This window comes from Polyodon spathula, chromosome 1 (assembly GCF_017654505.1).
Source record: "Polyodon spathula isolate WHYD16114869_AA chromosome 1, ASM1765450v1, whole genome shotgun sequence".
NCBI lineage: Eukaryota > Metazoa > Chordata > Actinopteri > Acipenseriformes > Polyodontidae > Polyodon > Polyodon spathula.
The window spans coordinates 61,308,504-61,330,912 of NC_054534.1; the positions used below are offsets into that span (position 1 = coordinate 61,308,504).

Here is a 22,409-nt window from a genome sequence, read left to right on the forward strand (position 1 = left end):
TATTATCATGGTGAGGCCCCCAGTTGTGACATAATAACAGCAGACATATAGTGCACACGTTTAAAATTAATAAATACAATAATAATTATGTGTGCCTTGGCTGGTGTGGTTAGTAACAGAATGGAATTATTTGGTACACCCAGAAAGTACAGAGTCTAGTTCCCAGTTGTCCAATTATCAAATGTTTTACTGGGAAATTTATTTTCAGCAGTAAAGGAGAACAACCTTTTTTTTAATCACTGTATATAAAAATGGTATTTATTTATTTATTTATTTATTTATTTATTTTAAGGAAAACAAATAGGACACTACATCTTTATAGAGATGTACAGGGTGAGAGACTTGCTTATTTGTATACCAGATCAAATAGCTGCTGTGAGAACATAGTAAAATCTATATTGACCCATAGTTTAGAGTTTATAATTTAATTAAAACCTATAGAATTCTCAACAAAAGAAAGCTGTCAGATAGAGCACTGATTTAATGCTTTTGTTGAATAAGCAAGCCGAAAAGATCTATCTCAGAACTCCAACATTCAGGAAGGAAACGGGCTGATATGAACATCTAAGTTTTTTTTAGGCAAAGAATAGTTACAGTATTACAAAAGCTTTGGATTTGTTATGTATGCATGTAATATAATACTAATGATGTAAAATCATAACTGAATTGTAGTGTACCTTGTGTTTGGAATCTATACAGGTCTGGCACACTCATCTGGAAGATAGTCTTTTGACATTTCACCAGCCAGCTGTAGTAGACAACAGGTTAATAAAAAACAGATAAGAGGGCGACACTAGACATTTAGCACCTGAACGAAATGCAAATTCATACATCTGTCTCAGAGAAAAAGGCTTCACTGTTACACGTTGCCATGCCCAAAAGCCAACAGTAGCTATGATTATCCAAAAATACAGATATTGTTTCCTTACTTGCGATTGTCAGGGGAAGTAATTTAATTTAAAACATGCTGTGTGCTTTCATAAATTAAGCCTTATTCCCTTCCAAAACAAAATAAAGAGGCCTGTCATAGAGATTACAGCCATGTTCATCTGTATAACAGCAGATAGCCACCCTGGAGCCCTGCAGCTGTCATGAGCCGTAATTGTAGGCTGGCTTGCCACCAGTTGTCATTTTGATTGGTTTGCTGGAGACAGCCAGAGGCGTTTTATATGGGGGAAAAGGGTTAATTATTTTGTAAAAGTCCCACAGAGTCAACTACCAAATAACTAGCTGTTTAGATACCAAGCTGTCATTTACTGACTTTGAACTCATTGTGAAGTCAGCAGACCAATAGACGTGCCAAAATACCAGAATCCTATGTAAACATAACTTCTTAGAACCCAGTGCATTCAGCTGGATTTATATCAAGTAATTCAGGCAACCTCGGCAGCAACTAGGCTGCTTTTAGCAACATGCATAGAAGCAAACCACCGATCAAACAAAAATGCCCCAGGGAGCTCATTTTAACTTTCAATGATGCATACAGATCTGTAATTTCGAGACAGCTGTCTATGGGTGCTGTAACAACAGTGAAACCACAGGAACAAAAATTCTGTGTTAAGATGCTTTTGCCTGTACTGGTCAAGGACAGTACAGTATACACAGTTGGTGTATCTTGGTCAAACTAAACTGCTACATATAGTAACCACTTGAGACCGGAGATTGCTTTTCGTTTGGTTGCGTTAAATTATATATATATAATATATATTATATATATATATATATATATATATATATATATATATATATATATATATATATATATATATATATATATATATAAAAAAAAAGGAAGCTGATTTCAGGTCCCAAAAGGTTGTTGTACATTTGCTGTACATGAAAAAAAAAAAAAAAAAAAGTTGGATCACAGTGGGTAGTGAATATGAACATTTTTCCACCAGTCTAAATGGTTTGGCATGGTTTATGAAAAACAGCTATGCTTCTATTTTATTTTTTGTTAAATCTAGGAACCTCCATCAGTTTTAGTGAGTGTGAAGATTTACCTATAACATGCTTTTCCCATACAAAAGACTTGAAGTCCTCAGTCATGTCTGGAGTAACAGTCTGCATTGTGTATGACTTAGCTTGGGTGCAACATGAATCTTGGCTGATGTCAGCTTTCAAACACTGGTAATAGAAGCTAAACAGTTTGAAGGTTTCTGCAGTTTCTCCGGTTCGGTGGTGGGAGGGTCTGCAGTGGATCGGAAGTTAAAAGCTTTAGTGCTGCTGCTTACACCGTGACCAGGGCTCAAAGCTGGATTCTGACGCCTGTTGCTTTCGACAATACTTGAGGTGTTGGAAGCCAAGCTTTCACGAGTGCTATAGGGAGATAGAAAGAAAGAAATAAAGAAAAAAAAACAGACGAAAGAAAACAACATATTTTATATCCTGAATATGTACGCCATGTCATATCAGCAAAGCTTCAGTTCTGATTGTTCACATATGTTCCGTGTAATGCTTTCCAGACACAAGGGAGATTTAAATACTCTACTCATGCACAACAGAAACCTAACTCTTCCCTTCTGGCCAAAAATGTAATAATTACACATTAGTGAAAATAAGAAAAAGTAATAACCACAGTCAGACAGTCTGTATCTTTCAATCTCACAATCTGATTACTACCATAATAGGACATAATAGAGACTTTAAATGTTTTGACCTCTGTATTAATTGTAGGCTGAAAAACCACAATGACCTGTGGTATGAGGATCTGACTAGCCCAGGGATGAGTTCTGGAAGTTTGCATTGTGTGTGAGGGCTGCTGTCTCCCTGGTGAATGCATAAGAGTGTCTCTCTCTCTCTCTCTCTCTCTCTCTCTCCTCTCTCTCTCTCTCTCTCTCTCTCTCTCTCTCTCTCTCTCTCTCTCTCTCTCTCTCTCTCTCTCTCTCTCTCTCTCTCTCTCTCTTCTCTCTCTCTCTCTCTCTCTCTCTCTCTCTCTCTCTCTCTCTCTCTCTCTCTCTCTCTCTCTCTCTCTCTCTCTCTGAATTACAAGCTGTGCAGTTTTGATAATTTACAACTGCATATTTGTGTGGTATTGCAGACTAAAACCCTGTTTTGTTTTTGTTTTTTAACTCTGAGAGGCAGAAGTCTGGTTACAGAACAGAATGAAATTGGAAATGCATTCAGTGACTTCAACCAAGTGGTAAATGAAAATCGCTGTCAGTGTCAGCAAATTTGGTCGTTTTGCCTTTAACCATAACTGTGCCTAACAAAACAGTTGTTTAGTCTTTTTGTTTACATTTGTCTTGGCGCCAATGTCAATAAATATAATATAGCTCATATTGGCTTGCATTCAATGTATTCTGTAATGGTCTTACCTTAATTAGAAAATATTTACACAAAAAATAACTTGGTCAACTAAATTGGTCCTGATCATTTACATATATTTGTTATACAGACTGAGCCACTGACTGTATTATTATAATATATATAGATAGATAGATAGATAGATAGATAGATAGATAGATAGATAGATAGATAGATAGATAGATAGATAGATAGATAGATAGATAAGGCTCCCCTATTAGAATTAAGCAGAAAGTTAGTTTTTTGTTTTTTGTCTGCATTGATGGAAGATAAACATCCTAGCATAAACACTTGCTTGCAGAAGTGACCATGTTTTTTGCACTGGAGAAAGTAAAGCCTACACATTCTGCCATCTGTTACAGTCAATATACTTTGCTGAGATATGTTTTTTCTCATAAAAGAGCCTTGTTATTTTGATGTCTTCAATACACTTGTAATATTTAGAACGTGTAGAATTTTACCTAAGCTACACTGAAGAGCTGCACTCATTTCCAGTGGGGTTCTGTATCCCCGAGTTTCATTTGGGAGGGCTGAAACCCAAAGATGTCAAACCAGGACGAAAATAAGACTCCTATTGCATAGCAGTTTCACCCATTCCAGATTTTACTACAAGCCCGCTTAGACCCAGTATATTAGTAACAAGTTCAAGTGTGTCTTATTAAACTCTAAAACCAGGAATGGATTAGGATGCTTTGCAACGGGAGTCATATTTCCATCTCTGCAGCGAGTTGGCTTAACTGGGATTTAACCCTATGAATTTTCAAGGTTCTTTGGTCTAACACATGTATTTATGCTACAAACTATGTACTGGTACACTACTTCTCAAAACAAATGTACATTCTTACCTAAATAGTAAAGGCACTTCCCAACCAGCAAATGAACCAACTGAAGTGGTGTGCGAAACTATTAAAACCAGTGATGGATTTAAGATGGATGCACATGGATGCACAAACTATGGCAGTGCCTAAATTCATTTTGAAATGCCTCACTCCCACCCAGTGGTAATTCAACAGGACCCCGCTAGAAATAAGCTGACTTTTGGGCTGTCCGAAACAAAGGGAATCAAAGAGCAAAAAAAAAAAAAAAAAAAAAAAAAAAGCATATGCAGTCTCAATAAAGCAAAGTAATGTGCAAAAGTTGATGGGTTTAAGTCATGAACAGCAAAGAAGTCAAAGCACACAAAATGTAAGCTCCCCCCCCCCCCCGAAAAAAAAAAAAAAAAACAAAAAAAACAAAAAAAAACAGACAATGGTGATCACTGATCTTCAGGTAGTAACATAGCAGTGCAAAGGTAAAAGAAGCCTACCGCAATCTAGAAATGAAATGATATCAAATTGAAGTCTAAGATCATTTTGCAAGGCAAAAATGGAAAAAGGCTATGTTACCAACCAATTGGTAATTTTTATAAAACATGGGTGGAAATAATACAAATGAGATAAATATAGCAAAATATTATTACACATGATTATTACACATAATACTGAAGCCAACCGGGTGATCACTGATCACAAGACACCGAAAAATCCAATTAACCTTGTAAGAGAAATAAACAGTTTACAAGCCAAACATTTAACATCTACAAGGTGCAAATCTAAACTTTTAAAACACCCAGTATGTTTGAATCTCCATTCAAAATAAGACTAAATTGGAACATTTCTAGAAACCAAGCAATGACATCATTAGTGTCATGCGTCACCTGGGAAACAATGAACGCTTATGTGGAAGTTAAAATTAGAAGCTTATTTTAATATGCTCAGAAGTCATCTCAGCTTATTAATTAAGCTCCTCACTTAGATAATAGCACTGCATGCTGCAATCTTTGGGAAATTTGGGAAGCGTTTTTGGCAATGGAGAAACATCCATTGCCAAAACATATACAGTAGACATGCATAATACATACTATATATTAGCTGCTTAAGGTTGTACTGTTAAACCAACATTACAACCTATTGAAGTGGTCACTGCTAGTACTAACCACTATAGCTCTAACTTTAGGATGTTAAAGAAGGTCCTTTTCAGAGTGTAGGGCCTGCTTTAGAAATTGACCAAACCCAGACACACTTCAAAATGCAGGTAAATTCATATTAAATAAATAAATAAATTTTTTATATACAAATATATATATAATATATATATATATATATATATATATATATCTATATATATAGTGTGTACCTGTGGTAAAACATTGCTATTCATGCTTTACGTTCCTTGAAAGTTTGTGTGTTTAAACAGTATCTGCGAGTCAACCCTCATTCGAACGTACCTCTCAACCTCCTGACCGGGCAAACTAGCACACCCAGAATATAATGAGCTCGCAGAATAGAACAACACACTCAGCAGACACGACACTGGGGAGAAGGTGAGGCTTAGAGAATACCTTGTTTTCATGTGTCAAAGATTCAAACAAACACATGACGAATTCCTAAATTGTCTGCAGAAGGCAGTTTTCATCACTGCTCCCACATGAATGTATGCAACCTTGATGATGTTTCGGGAAGGGGGGGGGGGGGGGGGGGGGGGGGGGGGGATGCTGGAACTGGTCTTATCCTTCAGCTGCAATAAGCTAACTAAAGGCCTGTAAGCAAGATGGCAATGTAGTGTTAGAGATCAACTAGTCAGGTGTATTTTAAATCTGTTATTATTCTAAAGTTGTACAGCAAATTGATTTTAAAATAATGTTGCTGAAAAATGTGATTCAGTAAATGTTGATACAAATCCAAACCTCCTACCCCCTCACCCTGCACACACATCTATATACTTATATCTATATACAGTCATGCATACAATTGCCACAAATAGCATTTACCGCTTTTCCAGAGTGAATAACATTTGAGGTTAATTATTGTTTCACAGTAGTCTGTTTTATGGGGAGGGAAAAAAAAAACAAAAAACAAAACACAAATTTTAGTATTTACTGAACTATTTTAAAAGAAATGTATTTATTTTGCATAGCACACAATTTAGAAATAGTTTTTACTATGAGTGTAGCTTGGAATGGAAACAGTTCAGAGGTTTTTAATATGGTGCCTCAATGTGAAGTTATAGGTCTTCTGATGTGACCACAGCAAAATTGCTCCCTGAAAACACTTAATATATATTTACTTTCAATTTCCTCAGTCTGACTTTAGGGTATTGAGTTTCAGAAGAGCCTGCATATTTAAACCATTCCATATTGGTTTTTAGTTAGTTTTCTCTTGGCTATACATCTATATTCTTCATTGTGAGGAGTGAAATCTTTAGTCAGAGCCTTTTAGTTTGAATGAAAAAAAGGATAAACCTGCAAATAAATAGGGCAGTGGTTCTGTTATTCATGTACAGAGATATGAATAAAAATGCATCAGCAACACAAAATGAAATGTTGTTGCAATGTCCGACAAAGGATTTTCGAAGCTGAGGGACTTGAGTTATTATGGATGGCTAATGCTGAACACTAGGGTTTTAGAAACCTGGAATGTATTTTATTTTTATTAGCTGCAGCAGACAGAATGTGTTTTTACCATCTTGAAGGCAGATTTAAATATCTTCCCTTGGTCTGATGTGCTGATATGCCCTATGGAACCCATTAGATGTGTTCAGCTGCATTTTTTTTTTTTTTTTTTTTTTTTTCTTACTGTGTTCAGAAATTAGGAGAGCCTTGGTTCAGATATCCCTTCTGTATTTTTGTTGTTGTTCATTGTTAACGCTAGTGTTCAACTCATAATTAAACAGTCCATTATCCTGTAATTCCGTTGTCATTCATGAGCATCAAAATTCATAACAGAACCAGGATAACTGCATTTGGGCTTTAGCATAGCACACTTTATACTCATACTGTGTGATACTCTAAATGCTAGAACTGAAACAGAAAAAAAAAGTCCTCTGTATTTTTACTTTAAAAACTAGACCCTTGGGCACTGCTTGGGTTAATGTTTGCAAAGGAAGTAAACACTGGGCATGGAAAAAGAACAGCTCATGCAGTCGTTTCTAAGGGGAAGTCTACTACATTATGGAAAGGTGCTGATCAGGTTTACTATAAAATAGGTGAGACAAACACTGTACAGGTAATTGCTAAATGTAAAAACATAGTTTTAATAGGCAGCAGTTAAACACACACTTCAAACATGTAACAGTTCACACAGTCACAAACGACATGAATATGATTCCTAGATACAAGCTAGTACTAGCAAAGTAATTACATTTTTTGTTTGTTTGTTTACATTTTCGGACAACTGTTTCCTTTTACTGTTTCCTTTTACCTCCATTTAAATAATAATAAAAAAAAAAGTTTTGGAGTCACTCCCAATGCATTTTCTTCACTAACAAATTGATCTGAGACGAATTTCCCCGTACAACTATTCTTCACACAATATACGCCACACAGAACTGAAAGCATCTGCTGAGTCGTCCCCCCCCCCAGCACAACAATGCATATTTCACTGAATGAGAGTAGCCTGACGGGCAGGTCATAAAGACCTGATAATTTTTGTAATGCCACAACTTCTGTTAACTTTTCACTTTTTCTCCATAGCAAATAATGTGTTTATCTAGTTTGCTGTGAATGGTCTGCCGTCAAAGATTTCATGCAACAGCACAAATTTGTACTGTATAGAACCTTGTGCCAGCAGGAAGAGCACTTAATAAAAAATGTTTAATAAACAAATACTAGGTTTACATGAATGGTTGAATGCTTTCGGTTCGAACTATAAAATGAATAATTAAAAAAATATATAGTAAAAATGACCTTTTCCTCCTTATTAATGTACTTGAAAACCAGAAATTGGGCTGTAGGTGATTGTATAGGGGGCTAGGGGTGTAGGTGCAAAGGAACCACCCATTTAAGAAACAATCTATGTCAACACCTGTGCAGCGCACTTAATTACTAACGCAGTAGCACTAATTAAAGATTGTGGAGCTTACTGCTTTATATAGGGCTAATTTTAAATGTGCCCTATAGGGATAACGCAACCACTCTATAATTCTTCGACTCCAACCGTTTTGTTTTATATAGAACATGAATTTTGCAGTGAAGCAGTTTCTAAGGAGGAACGTGTTTTAGTGACAGACCCCCCTTTCATGTAAACATAGTTGACTGTACTCGTCTTACCGTGGAGAGTTAAATCCACTGTCTACCGTAATGCTGCTGCTGTCCATGCTGTCCAGGCGGGCAGAATGTGCAGACTTTTGGCTGTTATTGTTGTCATTTTCCTTTGGGCTTAGAAGGGTGAGGTTCTTCTCAAACTTTCGCTGTAAATCTCTCTCTTTTTCTCGCTCAAGTAACCACTGCATTGTCCCGCCATCCTCCCTGGTCTTCTCCTCCTCTGTGTTTTTCTGCGTCGCCTCATCCGAGTCATCATCGTCCGACACGTTGTAATAGTCAAAATTGGCTTCCTGGCCCCCAGGTGGCTGCTTAGGTCCCTGTGGTGCCGAGGTGCTGGGTGAAACGGAGAGCTGACTAGGCTGCTCAAAGTGCTCACAGTTGTTGAGAACCTCTGCTGATTTCATGAGCTTAGATTTCCGCAATGTACCAGATTTCTGGTAGCTGTTCTCTACAAAACCGACAGTCAATACATTGTGTGGAGGTTTGAACAAAGTGTCCTTGCTAAAAATCTCTTTCCTTTTGTCACTGGTGGTGGGCTCAGCATTGTGTTGGTGTGTCAAATGGCCATTTGGTATTGGTTCTGGCATCGGGCTGGGCACCTGTAAACTGATGCCGTTTTGTCCCTTTGTAGTAGTGACATCTTGGAACTCACAGGAGTCTCTGGTGGGGATGGGGCTGTGACGATCAACTGGATAAACTTTTTTGACTCCATCTGACAAGGTCAAGGTGTCATGGTCATGTTTCCTTAAAGGAGAGGGAGCGGTGAGGACGGTTTCATTTGATGTATTGCACTGAAAGGAATTGTCTGCTGCTGGCTTTGGGGAGCAAGGTTTGAGCTTGCTGTTAGCCAGTAAACCGTCTCTGGGTTTGCTGTGTTCCAGCGGACTATGGACGGCAGGATCTTCCATGTTCCCCTTAACTGTATCAGGCACACATGCCTCAGCATTAATGTTAACAGCAGACAGCAAAATTCTTTGATAGCGGTGAGCCTGGGAAGGTCTCAATGTGCCATCATCAACATGGTAATGATCCTGTCCCCGATCGTCTGGGCTGCAGCCTTCTAGGTCCTCTGCTGTATCTACAGAAGCAGCCTCAAGTGGGCCCTTGGAGTTGTCCATCGAGCGCGACCTTTCCTTGGCTTTGCCCGACCTTTCATTCCGAGACTTTCTGTCCTGGGTGTGACTGTGGCTTCGATGGACCTTGGAGTGCGAAGTTCCCCTGGACGGTTCAGGGAAGGGCATTTCAGTCCTCCTTTTTGCAAGCTCTCCTGACACATCCCATTCAGGTGTGACTGGGAAGTGAGACTCAACAATATTGGGGTTGCTGTGCACAATAACATTCTCCCGGTTACGCTCCACCGAAAAGCTTCGTTCACGCGGGGATCTAACGAGGGAGGAGCTGTAAAATTCATAATCCCGTTCACCTACTAGGTCCCAATGAGAGCCCTCTGAGGGATCTCCTTTGGATGCGCGGGTTTTACTGTGTGACCGGGACTTACCGTAGGCTTTCCGGTGGCCCCGGCTTCTCTTGCTTCTGCCGCTGTGCTGAGCTGAGGATCCTGCTTTGCTTTTCTGTGCCTTCTCCTCCTCCAGTCTCTTCATCAGTGCCGTGTGCCTCATGACATTCTCCACAGTTAGGTCTGGGTTGATGCGACGGATGATCTCCATCTCCACATCCCTGGGAACTGTGGTAGGTGTATCCTCGTCTCTCAGGGGCCACTCCTCTGGGGGGAACTGTGCCGAAAAGGTGGCCAGGTGTTTCGTCTTGTCTTTTTTGAAACTCAGCCTGAACAACTTTAGACCAAACTTCTTGGGTTGCTTCTCCCCGCCGTTGCCACCTTCCTTGTGTTTTCTCAGAGTGTCAGTCTTATACGAGAAGTTCATTGTGCTCTTGCTCTTTTCTGTAGCAGGAGGTTGATACGCGGATGGAGGGCAGTAAGAGTCTTTGCAGTCCTTGGGGGACTTTCTCTGGAGGGTGGAGGCATGCATGCTGTTCATGTCGTCCCGGTAACAGTTGTAGGAGTCGCAATGGTTTTTGTGGTGAACCCGCTCCCTCACACAGCCTGAGGTGGATGGTGTAACAGTTCCAGATTGGGGAGAGGTACACTGCTGCGGTCGTTCAGGTATCCGCTCGTCCAAATGATACCATTTACTATTGGTTCTTATAAGAGAAGGAGTTATAAAATAAGTCTGTGGAGTAACAATGAAGTAACCTTCTGGAGTCGGGTAAATCTTTCTTTCCCTGACTAGCATGTTCAGCGTATGTCGTAGAATTTCTGGGCTGGGCGTGGGTACACCTGAAACAAAGGGCAAAGTTGTTAGTCTAGTAATCATACAGCACAATACAGTAATACTTAAATACCACCTTTGTACAAGTAACAAAGTCATTCATTTGCAATATTGATCAAAACAAATATATAATCCTAAAGTACTGAATAGCAACATATATATGTGTGTGTGTGTGTGTGTGTGTGTGTGTGTGTGTGTGTGTGTGTGTGTGTGTGTGTGTGTGTGTGTGTGTGTGTATAAAATTGATAAAAAATTATTTACAAGAATAAATGTAACACTGAACTTGTACTTTAACATATATCACAAACTGCATAATGCCTGGACTTGGTAGCAAAATATGTGATTTGTGTTCTGACTATACTAACTGTTGGATAGTAGGAGCTTGGTAGTGAGTAATCACATCTCACCAAAGTAAACCATGCATAGTAGACCATTAAACAACACAAGAGTGAAAAAGTTACAAATTATTTGCATGTCTAGATTTACAGCCAAGATAAATGAGAATACAACTGAGAAGTGATGGGATACAAGTATTTTTTTCTGTGAAGTCAATGCTTTCGAGATAATAGGTACAACACTATTTACAACATACAAATGTGAGCAGTTGTACAATTATTATGTACCTGAATTGACAGTTTATAAAAATCTATTCTGTGAATGTAACATTTTAATAAGTCAGCGATACCTGCTTCCAGCTGATGTTTAGGAGCAGGGTTGGTTCAAATGTCTCTCTGTCAGTTGACTTAATACAAACTAAATTTTTTGTGGTAATTCAGGATATCTGAAAGAGGCCTTTATTTTATAAAGGGATCGGGTGGGATTCATAAAGCTGAGGCCAGTCAGTGAGATTAACTAAAATTCAATTTAGAATATATCAAATTCTCTTTCGGCAGCTTAGTGTAATTAAGAATCCTGAACAGTCATATTGTAGGGAATGAAGTCTTACTGCTACCTCCTTTCTTATAGTCACCTCTGAGAACTTGCTGGCTTGTCTCCTACTATGCTAACCAAGCCTATCTGGAGGATAACATAGTGGGATAGTGATAGGAACTGGGCTATGTTAGGATTTTGCCTCAGACCAATTCAACCCTACCTTTAAAAAACAAACATTCCATTGTCCACTCTTGCCCAAACAAGCATGGATGTAGTATTACTTGCCATTACATCATAATGTCCTACTAGCTATACAAGCGTGATGCAATACTGAAAATCAGACAGCGACTTTTAGCAGACTGCTATGTAGTCTGTGTGAAGAGCAATCTCAAAAGCGATGAACCAACTTTGATGTTGATGGATTTTCACCCCAAACTTTTCTGGAGGAATTATAGACCAAAGTCACTGAGTAATGATATGTCCCCCAAAACAATGTGAACTTCTTAAATGGCCATGGTGTTCTACCTCCTATTAACAATGTTATGGCAGGTGCTCCTATTTTGTTCATTGTCCAACCTATTGTTGTAAAACTTGACGAATAATGTAAGCACTTTGATCCTGCTCAAAATGTGTAGTTTTATCTTTTTTATGACATATCCAAACAAAATACATTTACATGATACCTAGCATGTGAAGATGGTGTAGTCACTGTAGTGTATAATAAGCTTTAGCATAGAATATGTGTTAATAGAGCGGCCATTTGTGGATGTTGTTGGTACTAATTTGACGAGTACACAGTTTTAAGAAGAAAAATAAAAACACATTCAGAGTCTTCTAATAATGCAAATTCTAATAAAAAGAAAACATACTAATACTGGACATAGTACTGTTACTGCAGCGAATTAATACACATTTTCATTCAGCCCATTACACATAGATTAGGCTGCATAGAGAAGCACCAAGGGACTGGTCAGAAATGATGACAATAAGCAGAGTTGTCTAGTTCTCTAACAACCTGGCATAATAAGTATTTCTGGTTACCAATAGCAAAAATAAATAAATAAATAAAATTAATAAATTCACTTTTTTATTATTACAAAGTTGCAGTATGGTGTGCATTTACTATATTTCACTGATTCTTGAGAGCTGGGACAAAACACGCTTGCCAAATTTAAGTTTCAATTATTCTTACACGAATAATACTTGTGCAGATAACTGTATTTAAGAAAAAAAGGTATAAATACGTGTCACAGTGTATTACCATAGGTTAAAAAAAATAATAGAGCTGTTTTTAAAGGAAAACAACAACCATTCATCATTAGTATAGCTTCAGTTTTACTAGATATTTTTTGCAATGTTCATAACTCATAACTCTGTCCTAGGATCTGTGTCAACTCCATCAGATTTACAAAAATAATAATAATAATCTGTTTAAATGAGGCATCAATAGACAGATATGTTCCAAAGGTCTTTTCTGCACTTCTGGTGTTTTCTTTCTACGGCAGGACAGCACATGACCTTTTAAGTATTTTATTTTTCTTTAAAATTAACCAAGCTAACTTTTTCTGAACATTGTCATAACCATAACATCTTTCAGACTAAAACTAGAACATGATTAAGTATCATTTTATTTGCATTTTGTGTTAACCTTAAAACTCTGATAAAACAAGATGGCTGCTTTGTCTGGTGCTTTGATAAGATGTACAAATGTTTTATTTTGTCTACTCCATAAGACATCAACTCCATCAGATTCCCAATGTACCAATGGCCTGACAGAGTTGGCATCTATACTTAACGAAGTTGATAAACACTTATATGCTTTCCTGTAATCTATCCTTAATTGTTGTCATGTATTTACTCTAGCAGGTACAATATCAGAAATACACACTATTTAAATTACTTCAGTGAAATAACCACTTTTTTGCAAACTCTTATTTTTGTAATATTTGTATCTGAACCATCTAAAACCTGCACACATAATTCTTATTAGAAAACCCAACTATGACTCTGTTGTTCTTCATTCTGTGCTCTGAAGCCCTTTTATGTAACAGCACTCAAAACCACAGACCGACACATTTTTGTGTCAGTACCATGAAAATGCAGCTTTAATGATTGAGGATCTTAAATCATCTGGATCTGTGCATTCAACTAGATTAGAAGACAGCTTTCATTTAGTGTGTTGCTCTACAGCAAGTGAAGCATGTCATCTTCAAACATGTCAACATTGCTTAAACAAAGAGATGATTTTAGACCCAGAATGTGACATGGAAACAGTGGGAGAATTGAGGGAATGACACCAGAAAGACTATCAGTTAAACTCATTACAATGGTGACACACAAGGGAAGCCTTTCAAAACACATCAGGGGGTATGAGAAAAAAGCTGAAAAATGAAACACCACACTCTCAGCGTAAAGAATACAGAAATTTGCTGCAAGACTGCAATGAAGATACTGTAATTATACACGACTTTTCAGAATCATGGCAATGTAAATATGAATCTGAAATTTAGGCAGCTCATTTTGGACACAACCGGCCTCAATTAAACTTGCACACTGGGATGTACTACACAAAGAATGAGAAGAAGTCAGGTTTTTGTACAGCTATAGAATCCAAACATCAGGATGCAGCATCAATCTGGGAATATATGGAATCGTTATTAAAAAGCATCTGCGGTAAACATCCAAATATTGAAACAGTGAATTTCTGGTCATATGGTCCAAGTAAGCAATACAAGAATAAGAACAATGTCTGTTTTCTTTCTCTTGTTCCACCTACATTGGGGTTTAAAACAGCCACTTGGAATTTTTTCCAACTGCAAAAAGGAAAAGGAGCTCCTTATGGATTTGGAGGGACCATGAAAAGAACAGCTGACAGCCTTGTTCTTAAGAAGAATGCTGTGTCAAGTGCGAAAGTCTTATTTGAAAGGTCTCAATCAGTCTGCGATCTATTCAACTCTACTATGTTAAGGAAAGTGCCATTTATACATTTGACTGACTTCTGCCTTCAAATCTTCAAACTTTGCCATCAACCAAGAAAGTTCACCAAGTTGTCCCTGATGGAAATCTGTTAGACCACAGAATACTGTCATGTTTCTGCCACAAGCAATCTCTCTGCCATTGTTTAAATCCAGGTTGCACAAGTTTGCAAGTATACTCAGAGGACATCAGAATTAAACCAAGTTTAACTACAGATGCGTCTCTTTGTATGACTGAAAATAAGGAAGTCTCTGAGGCCAAGAAAGTGAGCCCTTTGGCTCAGCTGATGGAGGAAGTAGATGAAAACCCTCTGAATGGTCCAGATAGAAGAACCACAGAACTGACTCTCAACAGCCTGCAATCTGAAGACTGGCTAGCACTCATTTATGACAGTCACTGGTGGTTAGCTAAAGTCATCATGATAGATGTCGAACATCAAGACCTGAAAGGGTTATTTCTACACCCCCATGGCCCACATCCTACCTTTCAGCAAAGGAAAGGTAGAAGATGTTGTTTCTGTCCTCTCATAGACATGCTTGTTGACTGGAAATTCCTCTCCTATTCTTGCAAGCAGAGATACACAAGAGAGATATACAGCATCTCTCCAGAAGTAATGGATTTTATAGAAGATTTTATACATTGTGACAGCCACGTACCTGCTCGAGCGTGCTTGTCACGCCACGGACTTTCTCCTGGTCAGCACGGATAGTAACCACACAGAACCAAGGTTATCAATTTGAAAACAGGGCAGTATCTGTACCTTCATTACAAAATTTGTTTTCATAGGTATTATCATGATCTTGTTCACAATGAAAACAATACCACACACAAACAAACAAAACAACACCTGTGTCACTTCGGATAATACTGTTTCCCTCGCTCACCCACTGGGTAGCTAAGCTACTTATCAGTTTTTTTTTTTTTAAATCTCTTTTAGGAGGCTGTGTGGTCCAGTGGTTAAAGAAACAGGTTTATAACCAGAAGCTGCCCGGTTCAAATCCCAGTGGAGCCACTCATTGTGTGACCCTGAGCAAATCATTTAACCTTCTTGTGCTCTGTCTTTCAGGTGAGTTGTAAGTTATTGTCAACCAGCACAGCCATTTACAAAACTAACACCTGTTAATCACTTGTGGCTGTGCTGGTTTACTTTAACTGAATCCCTTGTGCTCCTGGCACTTGTAGTTTTACCTGGCGGCAGCCATTTTTGTAGGCCTGTGGCAAAGTGCCCGCCCCTGTGTGTATTTTGTGTTATCTGTTGTGTGTTAATATTGGTGTATAGTCATTGGTACACGAGGATATAAAACGGGTCTGTGTAACACGAGTGTTTAAAATGTATATTTGTATTTAGGCACGAGGATTGCACAGCACTTCACGTGCAAGTAAAATGTAATATGTGAGCACAGGGAATTGCGCTTTATTAATTCACGTGCAGTTGTACCGTGACTCCAATTGAATGATTGATCAGCAATCGAGTCTCGGTACAGCTGCATGAAAGCTGCATGTTTTCACCCACTTGGGGTGGTGTGTTCGGCGAGTGGAGAACGGGATTGGAGACAAAGTTAATAATAATAATAATAATAATAATAATAATAATAATAATAATAATAATAATCGTTAAATAGAAGCTCACCGTGTTTTGTCTGTATAGTCCGTTTTGTTTGTCTTTTTGTTTTGGCGAATGTGCTGTCTCCTGTCTCTTTGTCTTTGCAACCTTTTATTTTCTGCTTGTATAAATTATTAAATGCTGAGTGAGACCATTCGCTCAGCTCCACCAAACTCCACCCCTCTCTCTGTTTATTTTCCTGTTTCTGGTCGGACGTCACCCACTCCGGCTGTCTTTGTGACAAGGCCTTATAAACTACAACTCCCGCATGGTCTCTTGGGAGATGCAGTCTTTTGCCGTTGCAGTCTTGTATATCGTAGTATGCTAGGACCCACATATTTACTGTTCGTGACCAGACCACGTCTAGGGTCACAACATCTGCAACATGGCTTTGATAGGTTTGTCCATTTTTTGAGCTGTCATGTTTTTTTTTCCTCGTCTCTTGATTTGTATAAGACAGCAGACACCAACACACTGATCTAGATCCATTCAAACATTTTTTTCTTTGGCATTTTTGGTTTACACCAAAGTTGACGACTAGTTTAGCATTTTTTAAAAATGTATTACTCTCTATAGAAACAATAACTTTACTCTTCCAAAACTATAGCTTACCTATTTTAAAATATAAAGAAGCTTCTGAACCACAGTTGTGGCCTTATTGAATAAGAAATAACACTAATTGTAATGTTTGACTTTCTCCTTTGTTCATCTCATTTTTATAAGCTTGATCTAAACTTTCTTAATAAACTACAGTTTTAAGTGTTAATGAGAAAGTGTTCCTGCATAGTTACCTCCACTAGACATTGTGTCAATTCTGTCAAGTACATGTCAACACAGTCGTACTGCTATTAAGCAGATTTTTAGACAAAATAATTTGAAAATGTCCATTAAAATTCTGAGGTCCTGTTAATATGGTTCTTTTTTATATGCATTTTTCTGGTTTGAAAAAAAAAGCCAAAATAATATATCACACTTTTTTTTTTTTCAGCTGATTGAAAAAATAACAAAATGACATGCTTTTTATATTGTCTGAAGGAGTAGATAAAAATTTCTGTTATCAAATACATTAACTGTTTTTTATGAAAAAATACCATGGTCAGTTGGTTGAACTTTTACATAAATTATTAATTCATACTATTGTCTACTTAAAAAGCATGATCAAATTTGATCAATTTCAACTTGGTTTTAAGAAAAAACAAATCCCATTTTGTCCCTACTTTCAAGAATCAGTGATTTATTACCATAAATCAGCAAAAAACCATGTAAGCTGTTTTATTTTTTATGTTTTTTTGTTAAACGCAAAAAGCAAGATAAGTTTTAATTGTCTCACGATACTGTACCATACAAAAAGACGTTATTTTAAGCCCATACTGCACACGAACCTGCCTCGAGTTCTGCCACAGCCTTTCCAGGACCCAGTGATTAAGGCCCTGTCCACACTACATAACCGGTTTCGAGAACCGTACTCAAAAATGTTTTAATTAATCCAGCTCAGTGCGTCTGCACTAAAGTAGCATGAACATTATAGCTGTGTCTTAAAAACACAAGGTACATTTCATCATAATGTATGCGTTTTGTATGCCTTGATTTTGGCATCTGATCACGTCGCTCCATGATCCACCATTTTTACAACAAGCCTCAGAAGTTGTATACGGTACAGGAGTAATCATTCTCAACCTGTTGAGGTGCCTGTTCTTTGTATTCCAGTGTCCACACTACTGACAAACCACACTATGATGCAATCTAATTTTGAACTGGACTACACCATGAGGTGATCTCGAGGCTGGTTCTCCACTACGGTATTAAACGCTATGTATTGTGGACACTAACTGTATTTAGCACTTTTAAGCCGGTTTAAAGGGAACTAATATGGTTTAAAGGCATAGTGTGGACAGGACCTTATACGCAACTTCAAAACCAGAATGATAAACAAAAAATAATAGCCTGCAAGGATCCATTACATTTTTGTAAACAATTTCAGAATGTTCAATTTAAAACTAAATGGCTGCACAACTAAAATATCACCATCATTATTTTTCAAACTCTAAATAGTGTATAGTACAATTTTGCAATCCAAAGGAATATTACTGTGCTTATAAGCATCAGCCATATCAGGGGTGCAGTTTTGAAAATTGGTGCTACATTTTTTAAAGTTTAGCACCAGAGAGTATACTGATGCTAAATGATCAAACCCAGTGTTCTGCTGGTAACTGTGGGTGCAGGAGTGCCCCCAGAAATCTTTTGTGGTACACAAAGCCGAACCACACCAATATCCCATCTCATGCCGATAACGACTCTGCATCACCATGCTGTAAAGTGTTTCAGCCAATGAGAGTGCTGCATTGCTGTTCTTTCCTGAGTTTCACAGCACCTACACTGTCACATTAGAAAACTGCAATCAAACTGCGTCACTGTTTCCCTTTCTAAAAATGAATAAATAAAGCAAACTGTCATCAAGACAGAAAAGAAACTACAGTGACAGCCAAACAGTCCACAACAATAATAAAAGCTACAAATAAACCTATTTGAAATACAGACTTAAAAACTAGGGGGAAAACTAGCTCACAAATCTTTTATTTAAAAATCTTAAAACTAGGGGGAAAACAAGCTCACAAACCTCAATAATCTCAATAATAATAATAATAATAATAATAATAATAATAATAATATCAAGGGCTTCTGGTGGCAAGATGAATGACGAGACCAAATGTACAATTACATGCTTTTTTTTGTACACTTTGGTATACTTTATTTGTTATTTTTTTTTTTTTTAAATGCTTTTGTTTCGTCACTAAACTTTCTTTTGTTTTGGTGAATTCCTTTTGGTTACCTTAGTAAATTGAACTTTTATATTTGTGTCTCTTTAAAATACCTGTCTATGCTTCCCAGTATACCACGGAAGGTGTGCTGTTCAAATTGACAAGATACATTTTGCAGGTAATGTTGTCGAGTTGCTGTAATGGTATTTGATGAATTGTCCTGTTTTCACCATTTTCTTCTAGGTATGCGATTATATCCCTCAACATCTTTTTTTCCTGTGGCAGCATTTTAAACTTACATGTCTCTACTTCATCAGTAATATTTTTAAATCTGGCCATCATTTTCAGTTAAGATGCCCGCGCTACATGTACATAATAAACCTTATACTAACAGTACAATTCTACAATTCTGTTTCGCTTCAACTAATTGCACGAGATTACATGCGAGTCCACTTATGAAGACAGCATTTTGCAAACCAAAGGTACGCACAGTGCATACAGCTGCGGGCACCAATGGACATTTGACCCAATTGTATTAATTAAACATGTCTATTGCCGCCAGAATTGAATGTTGCTGGTGCTATACAAGGTACCCTGGTGCTAGCATCTAGAGCCATAGTGACACATTTGTACCCCTGCACATGTATCCTTGTTTAAAACGACAAATGTAGGAAGAGTAAGGCAGATATACAGCCAAAACTGTGACGTAATCCTCATGGTGGCTTTTTTTTTTTGCCGTCTACCGAGTCATTCTGAAGAAGTTTTCTGAAGTTTTTTTGTCCTAAATTCCACTGTTGATTTATCACCAATATTCAGTATGTGAATAACAATATAAAACAATTGATATGTTGAAAAATATATTTCAGCAATACGTTAGCACAGGAGACATCAATGGTAAGTAGTGTGTTTGTTGTAAACGCTAAAGCAGTGGTGTACAACTCAGGCCACGGAGGGACGGTTTCCATCCTGGTTTTTGTTCTAACCATACCCCAGATTAGTTAATTCGACCAATTAAGCTTCTAATTAGGTCCAATAAAGTACTTTAGGGTGCAGATGGAATAAAAACCTGCAGGGACTCTGGTCCTCCACTGCGCTAAAGGGTACCCTGTAACACTTTAAGACTTACTTTATTTCACTCCATTACTAAGAACGCTGTGTACTTGCCTGCAGTTAACTTTTTTTTACCCAGACAGTTAAATCAAGTAACAAATAGCTCATCTTCCCATTTAAAACATGTACATTCCTGCTGGAATTAAAATAAAAATACACAGTATAATTTACCATCAGTATCAACCAAAGTTGTATTGCATCAGCCATCCAAATTGACCGTCAGTGAAGCACATCCAGCTTTTTTTGCTACTTGACAGTTCATGGAAATCCCTCACCACCAGCCCCCCTGCCACAGACAGGCTACTCCTGCTGGGACAAGCAAAACCCAGACTGTGCTAGTCCTGGTGACAAGCACCGTGGTTGGTTAAATGTTACTTACCATTACATCATACTGTTCTAGTTGCCATGCCCACATGATGCCATTCTACAATTTGTACTGCACTTTACAACATGATGTTTTCACTAGTAATTTACTTATTACCCTCGATATAACAGACTGCTTTAATTCACATGCTGAAATATTACAAACTTCATCGTGTAGATTTGCCATACGACCCCACCTGTTATTAAAATCTCATTAAAATCAATATTATAAAGTAAAAAAATTGCAAGAATTGCATGTCCACATAGACAGGTTATGATTTATAATATAAAAAGCTTTGAACCCCAAGCCTGGAGATCTTCTGCAACACCCTGACTAAACTACGAAGAAAGACCCAGGACATAAACATGCCAGCTGTCAGCATAGGGACTCAATGTGCACAGGAAGCTGAGCAGACATGTTTACTAGGAAGGACAGGACAGCTGGGTTTCTAATAACACATGCAAAGTAGGTGCACCAGTCATTCCAAGACAGGCTTTCCTGATTTATACTCTTGTACTCTGTTTCACTGTTTAATTGAACTTTTTAATATCTGATGCATTACACGAATATCGTCTTGGATTTTAAATGCAATTTTTAGGGTTATAGATTTTCTATTCTGGGGAATAGCAGATTCCGTTCTTTCAAAAATGACCAATTCCGTTTTCCCTACTTTTTATCAATGTATTGATATTTAAACATGGCATTTGAGCATAAATATAATGAGATAGTTAGTTAGTACCCCCCCAAAGTCAAGATTTTCAATCCAACTCTTGTTGCTGGAAGACACTTACATGTCATAATGTTTAAAACCTCACTTGACTCATTGCTAGCATTAAAATAAGCAGGAACACTTAATCATATTACAACAGTTCAGAAAACAAATGTCCAGCACTAATCCTATGTACAATACCTATTTACAGTAGGAGTGTGAAATGACTCATTGCTACACAAGTTAATTGCTGTGCATCAGCCGATTGTAATTTAAATAGTTCTGCCTTGTTATTTTTGTGAAATTTAACAAGATGTCTGTCTCCAGACAGAATGGTCCTGAATATCAAAGCCTTTCCAAACGTCGAGGAAGGCTTTTGTGGGTTTTAACTTTGACTGTTTTTTGTGTTCAAAACAAAAATAAAAATGTCCAGGAAGGATAAGAACAGTCGCAAAACCCCAATTCCGACAGTATGAGGAATGTTATGCAAATTTAGTGGGTACCTAATTAACATACCTCCCATGTAAAAATCGAAAGCGTTGATGTGGTCGGAGTGAGTATTTACCATCTAAAGTGGATCAGCCTGTAGACAAGAGAGCAGACGAGAGACGTCTTGAGATAGCAAAACCGGTTAGCGGTGCAAGCGTGCAACCTTAAGGACCCTTGTGCCTAATGAAGGCATAGAGGGAAGGATCTGCCACATTAAGTCGGTAGAACCTGGTGAAAGTATGCAGGGTAGCCCAGCTAGCCACAGTACATATGTCATGCAATGAGGCTCCTCTAAAGAGGGCCCATGATGTAGCCACTCCTCTGGTAGAGTGCTCGGCCACCTGTCCATGTGGGGGTAGGCAGGCATTAGTATATGCAGTCGAAACTGTGTCCACAATCCAGTGAGACAGCCACTGCTTTGACAGCGCCTGACCCAGGGTCCATACACCATGACAGATGAACAATACATCTCAATGCCAGAACCGGGCAGAGGGAGTTTAGTCTTTGATCCTCCTCCAAAGGAAAGGGAGGGGGATGGAAAGCCTCTACCTCCATCAACTGATTTAAGTAGAAAGCTGTAACCACCTTAGGGAGGAATGCGGGGTTCATATGTAACGATACCGTTTCCGTCGTCCCAGACGCGCATACAGAGGCTGTACACAGACACAGCCTGTAGCTCACTGACCTGCTTGGTGGAGGTCATGGCTAACAAAAAGTCTGCCTTCATAGAGAGGTATTTCAGCTCTATGGAATGTATAGGCTCAAACAGGGCCTTAGTAAGAGCCTCCAGTAAAGGGCACCTAACGCCTGAATACTGAAGTGCCAGGGCAGGGAAGCACAGAGGGCACCGAA

The 22,409-nt window shown here is 38.2% G+C and overlaps 1 protein-coding gene across 3 annotated transcripts in view; it reads right to left on the minus strand.

Moving 5' to 3' along the window:
• Window positions 1-1,839: 1,839 nt before the first annotated feature.
• Window positions 1,840-22,409, minus strand: part of LOC121320546 (storkhead-box protein 2-like) — a 91,064-nt gene continuing 70,494 nt past the window's right edge. For 2 of the 3 annotated variants that reach the window (XM_041258969.1, XM_041258978.1), the window contains exons 3-4: window positions 8,393-10,682; window positions 1,841-2,319 (exon numbers count right to left, since the gene is read on the minus strand). In XM_041258969.1, coding sequence (XP_041114903.1) covers window positions 2,121-2,319; window positions 8,393-10,682 — 2,489 coding nt within the window. In that variant the 3' untranslated portion in view covers window positions 1,841-2,120. Of the gene's footprint in view, window positions 2,320-8,392; window positions 10,683-22,409 lie in introns of all 3 variants that reach the window. The other variant, XM_041258960.1, reaches the window with a different exon arrangement.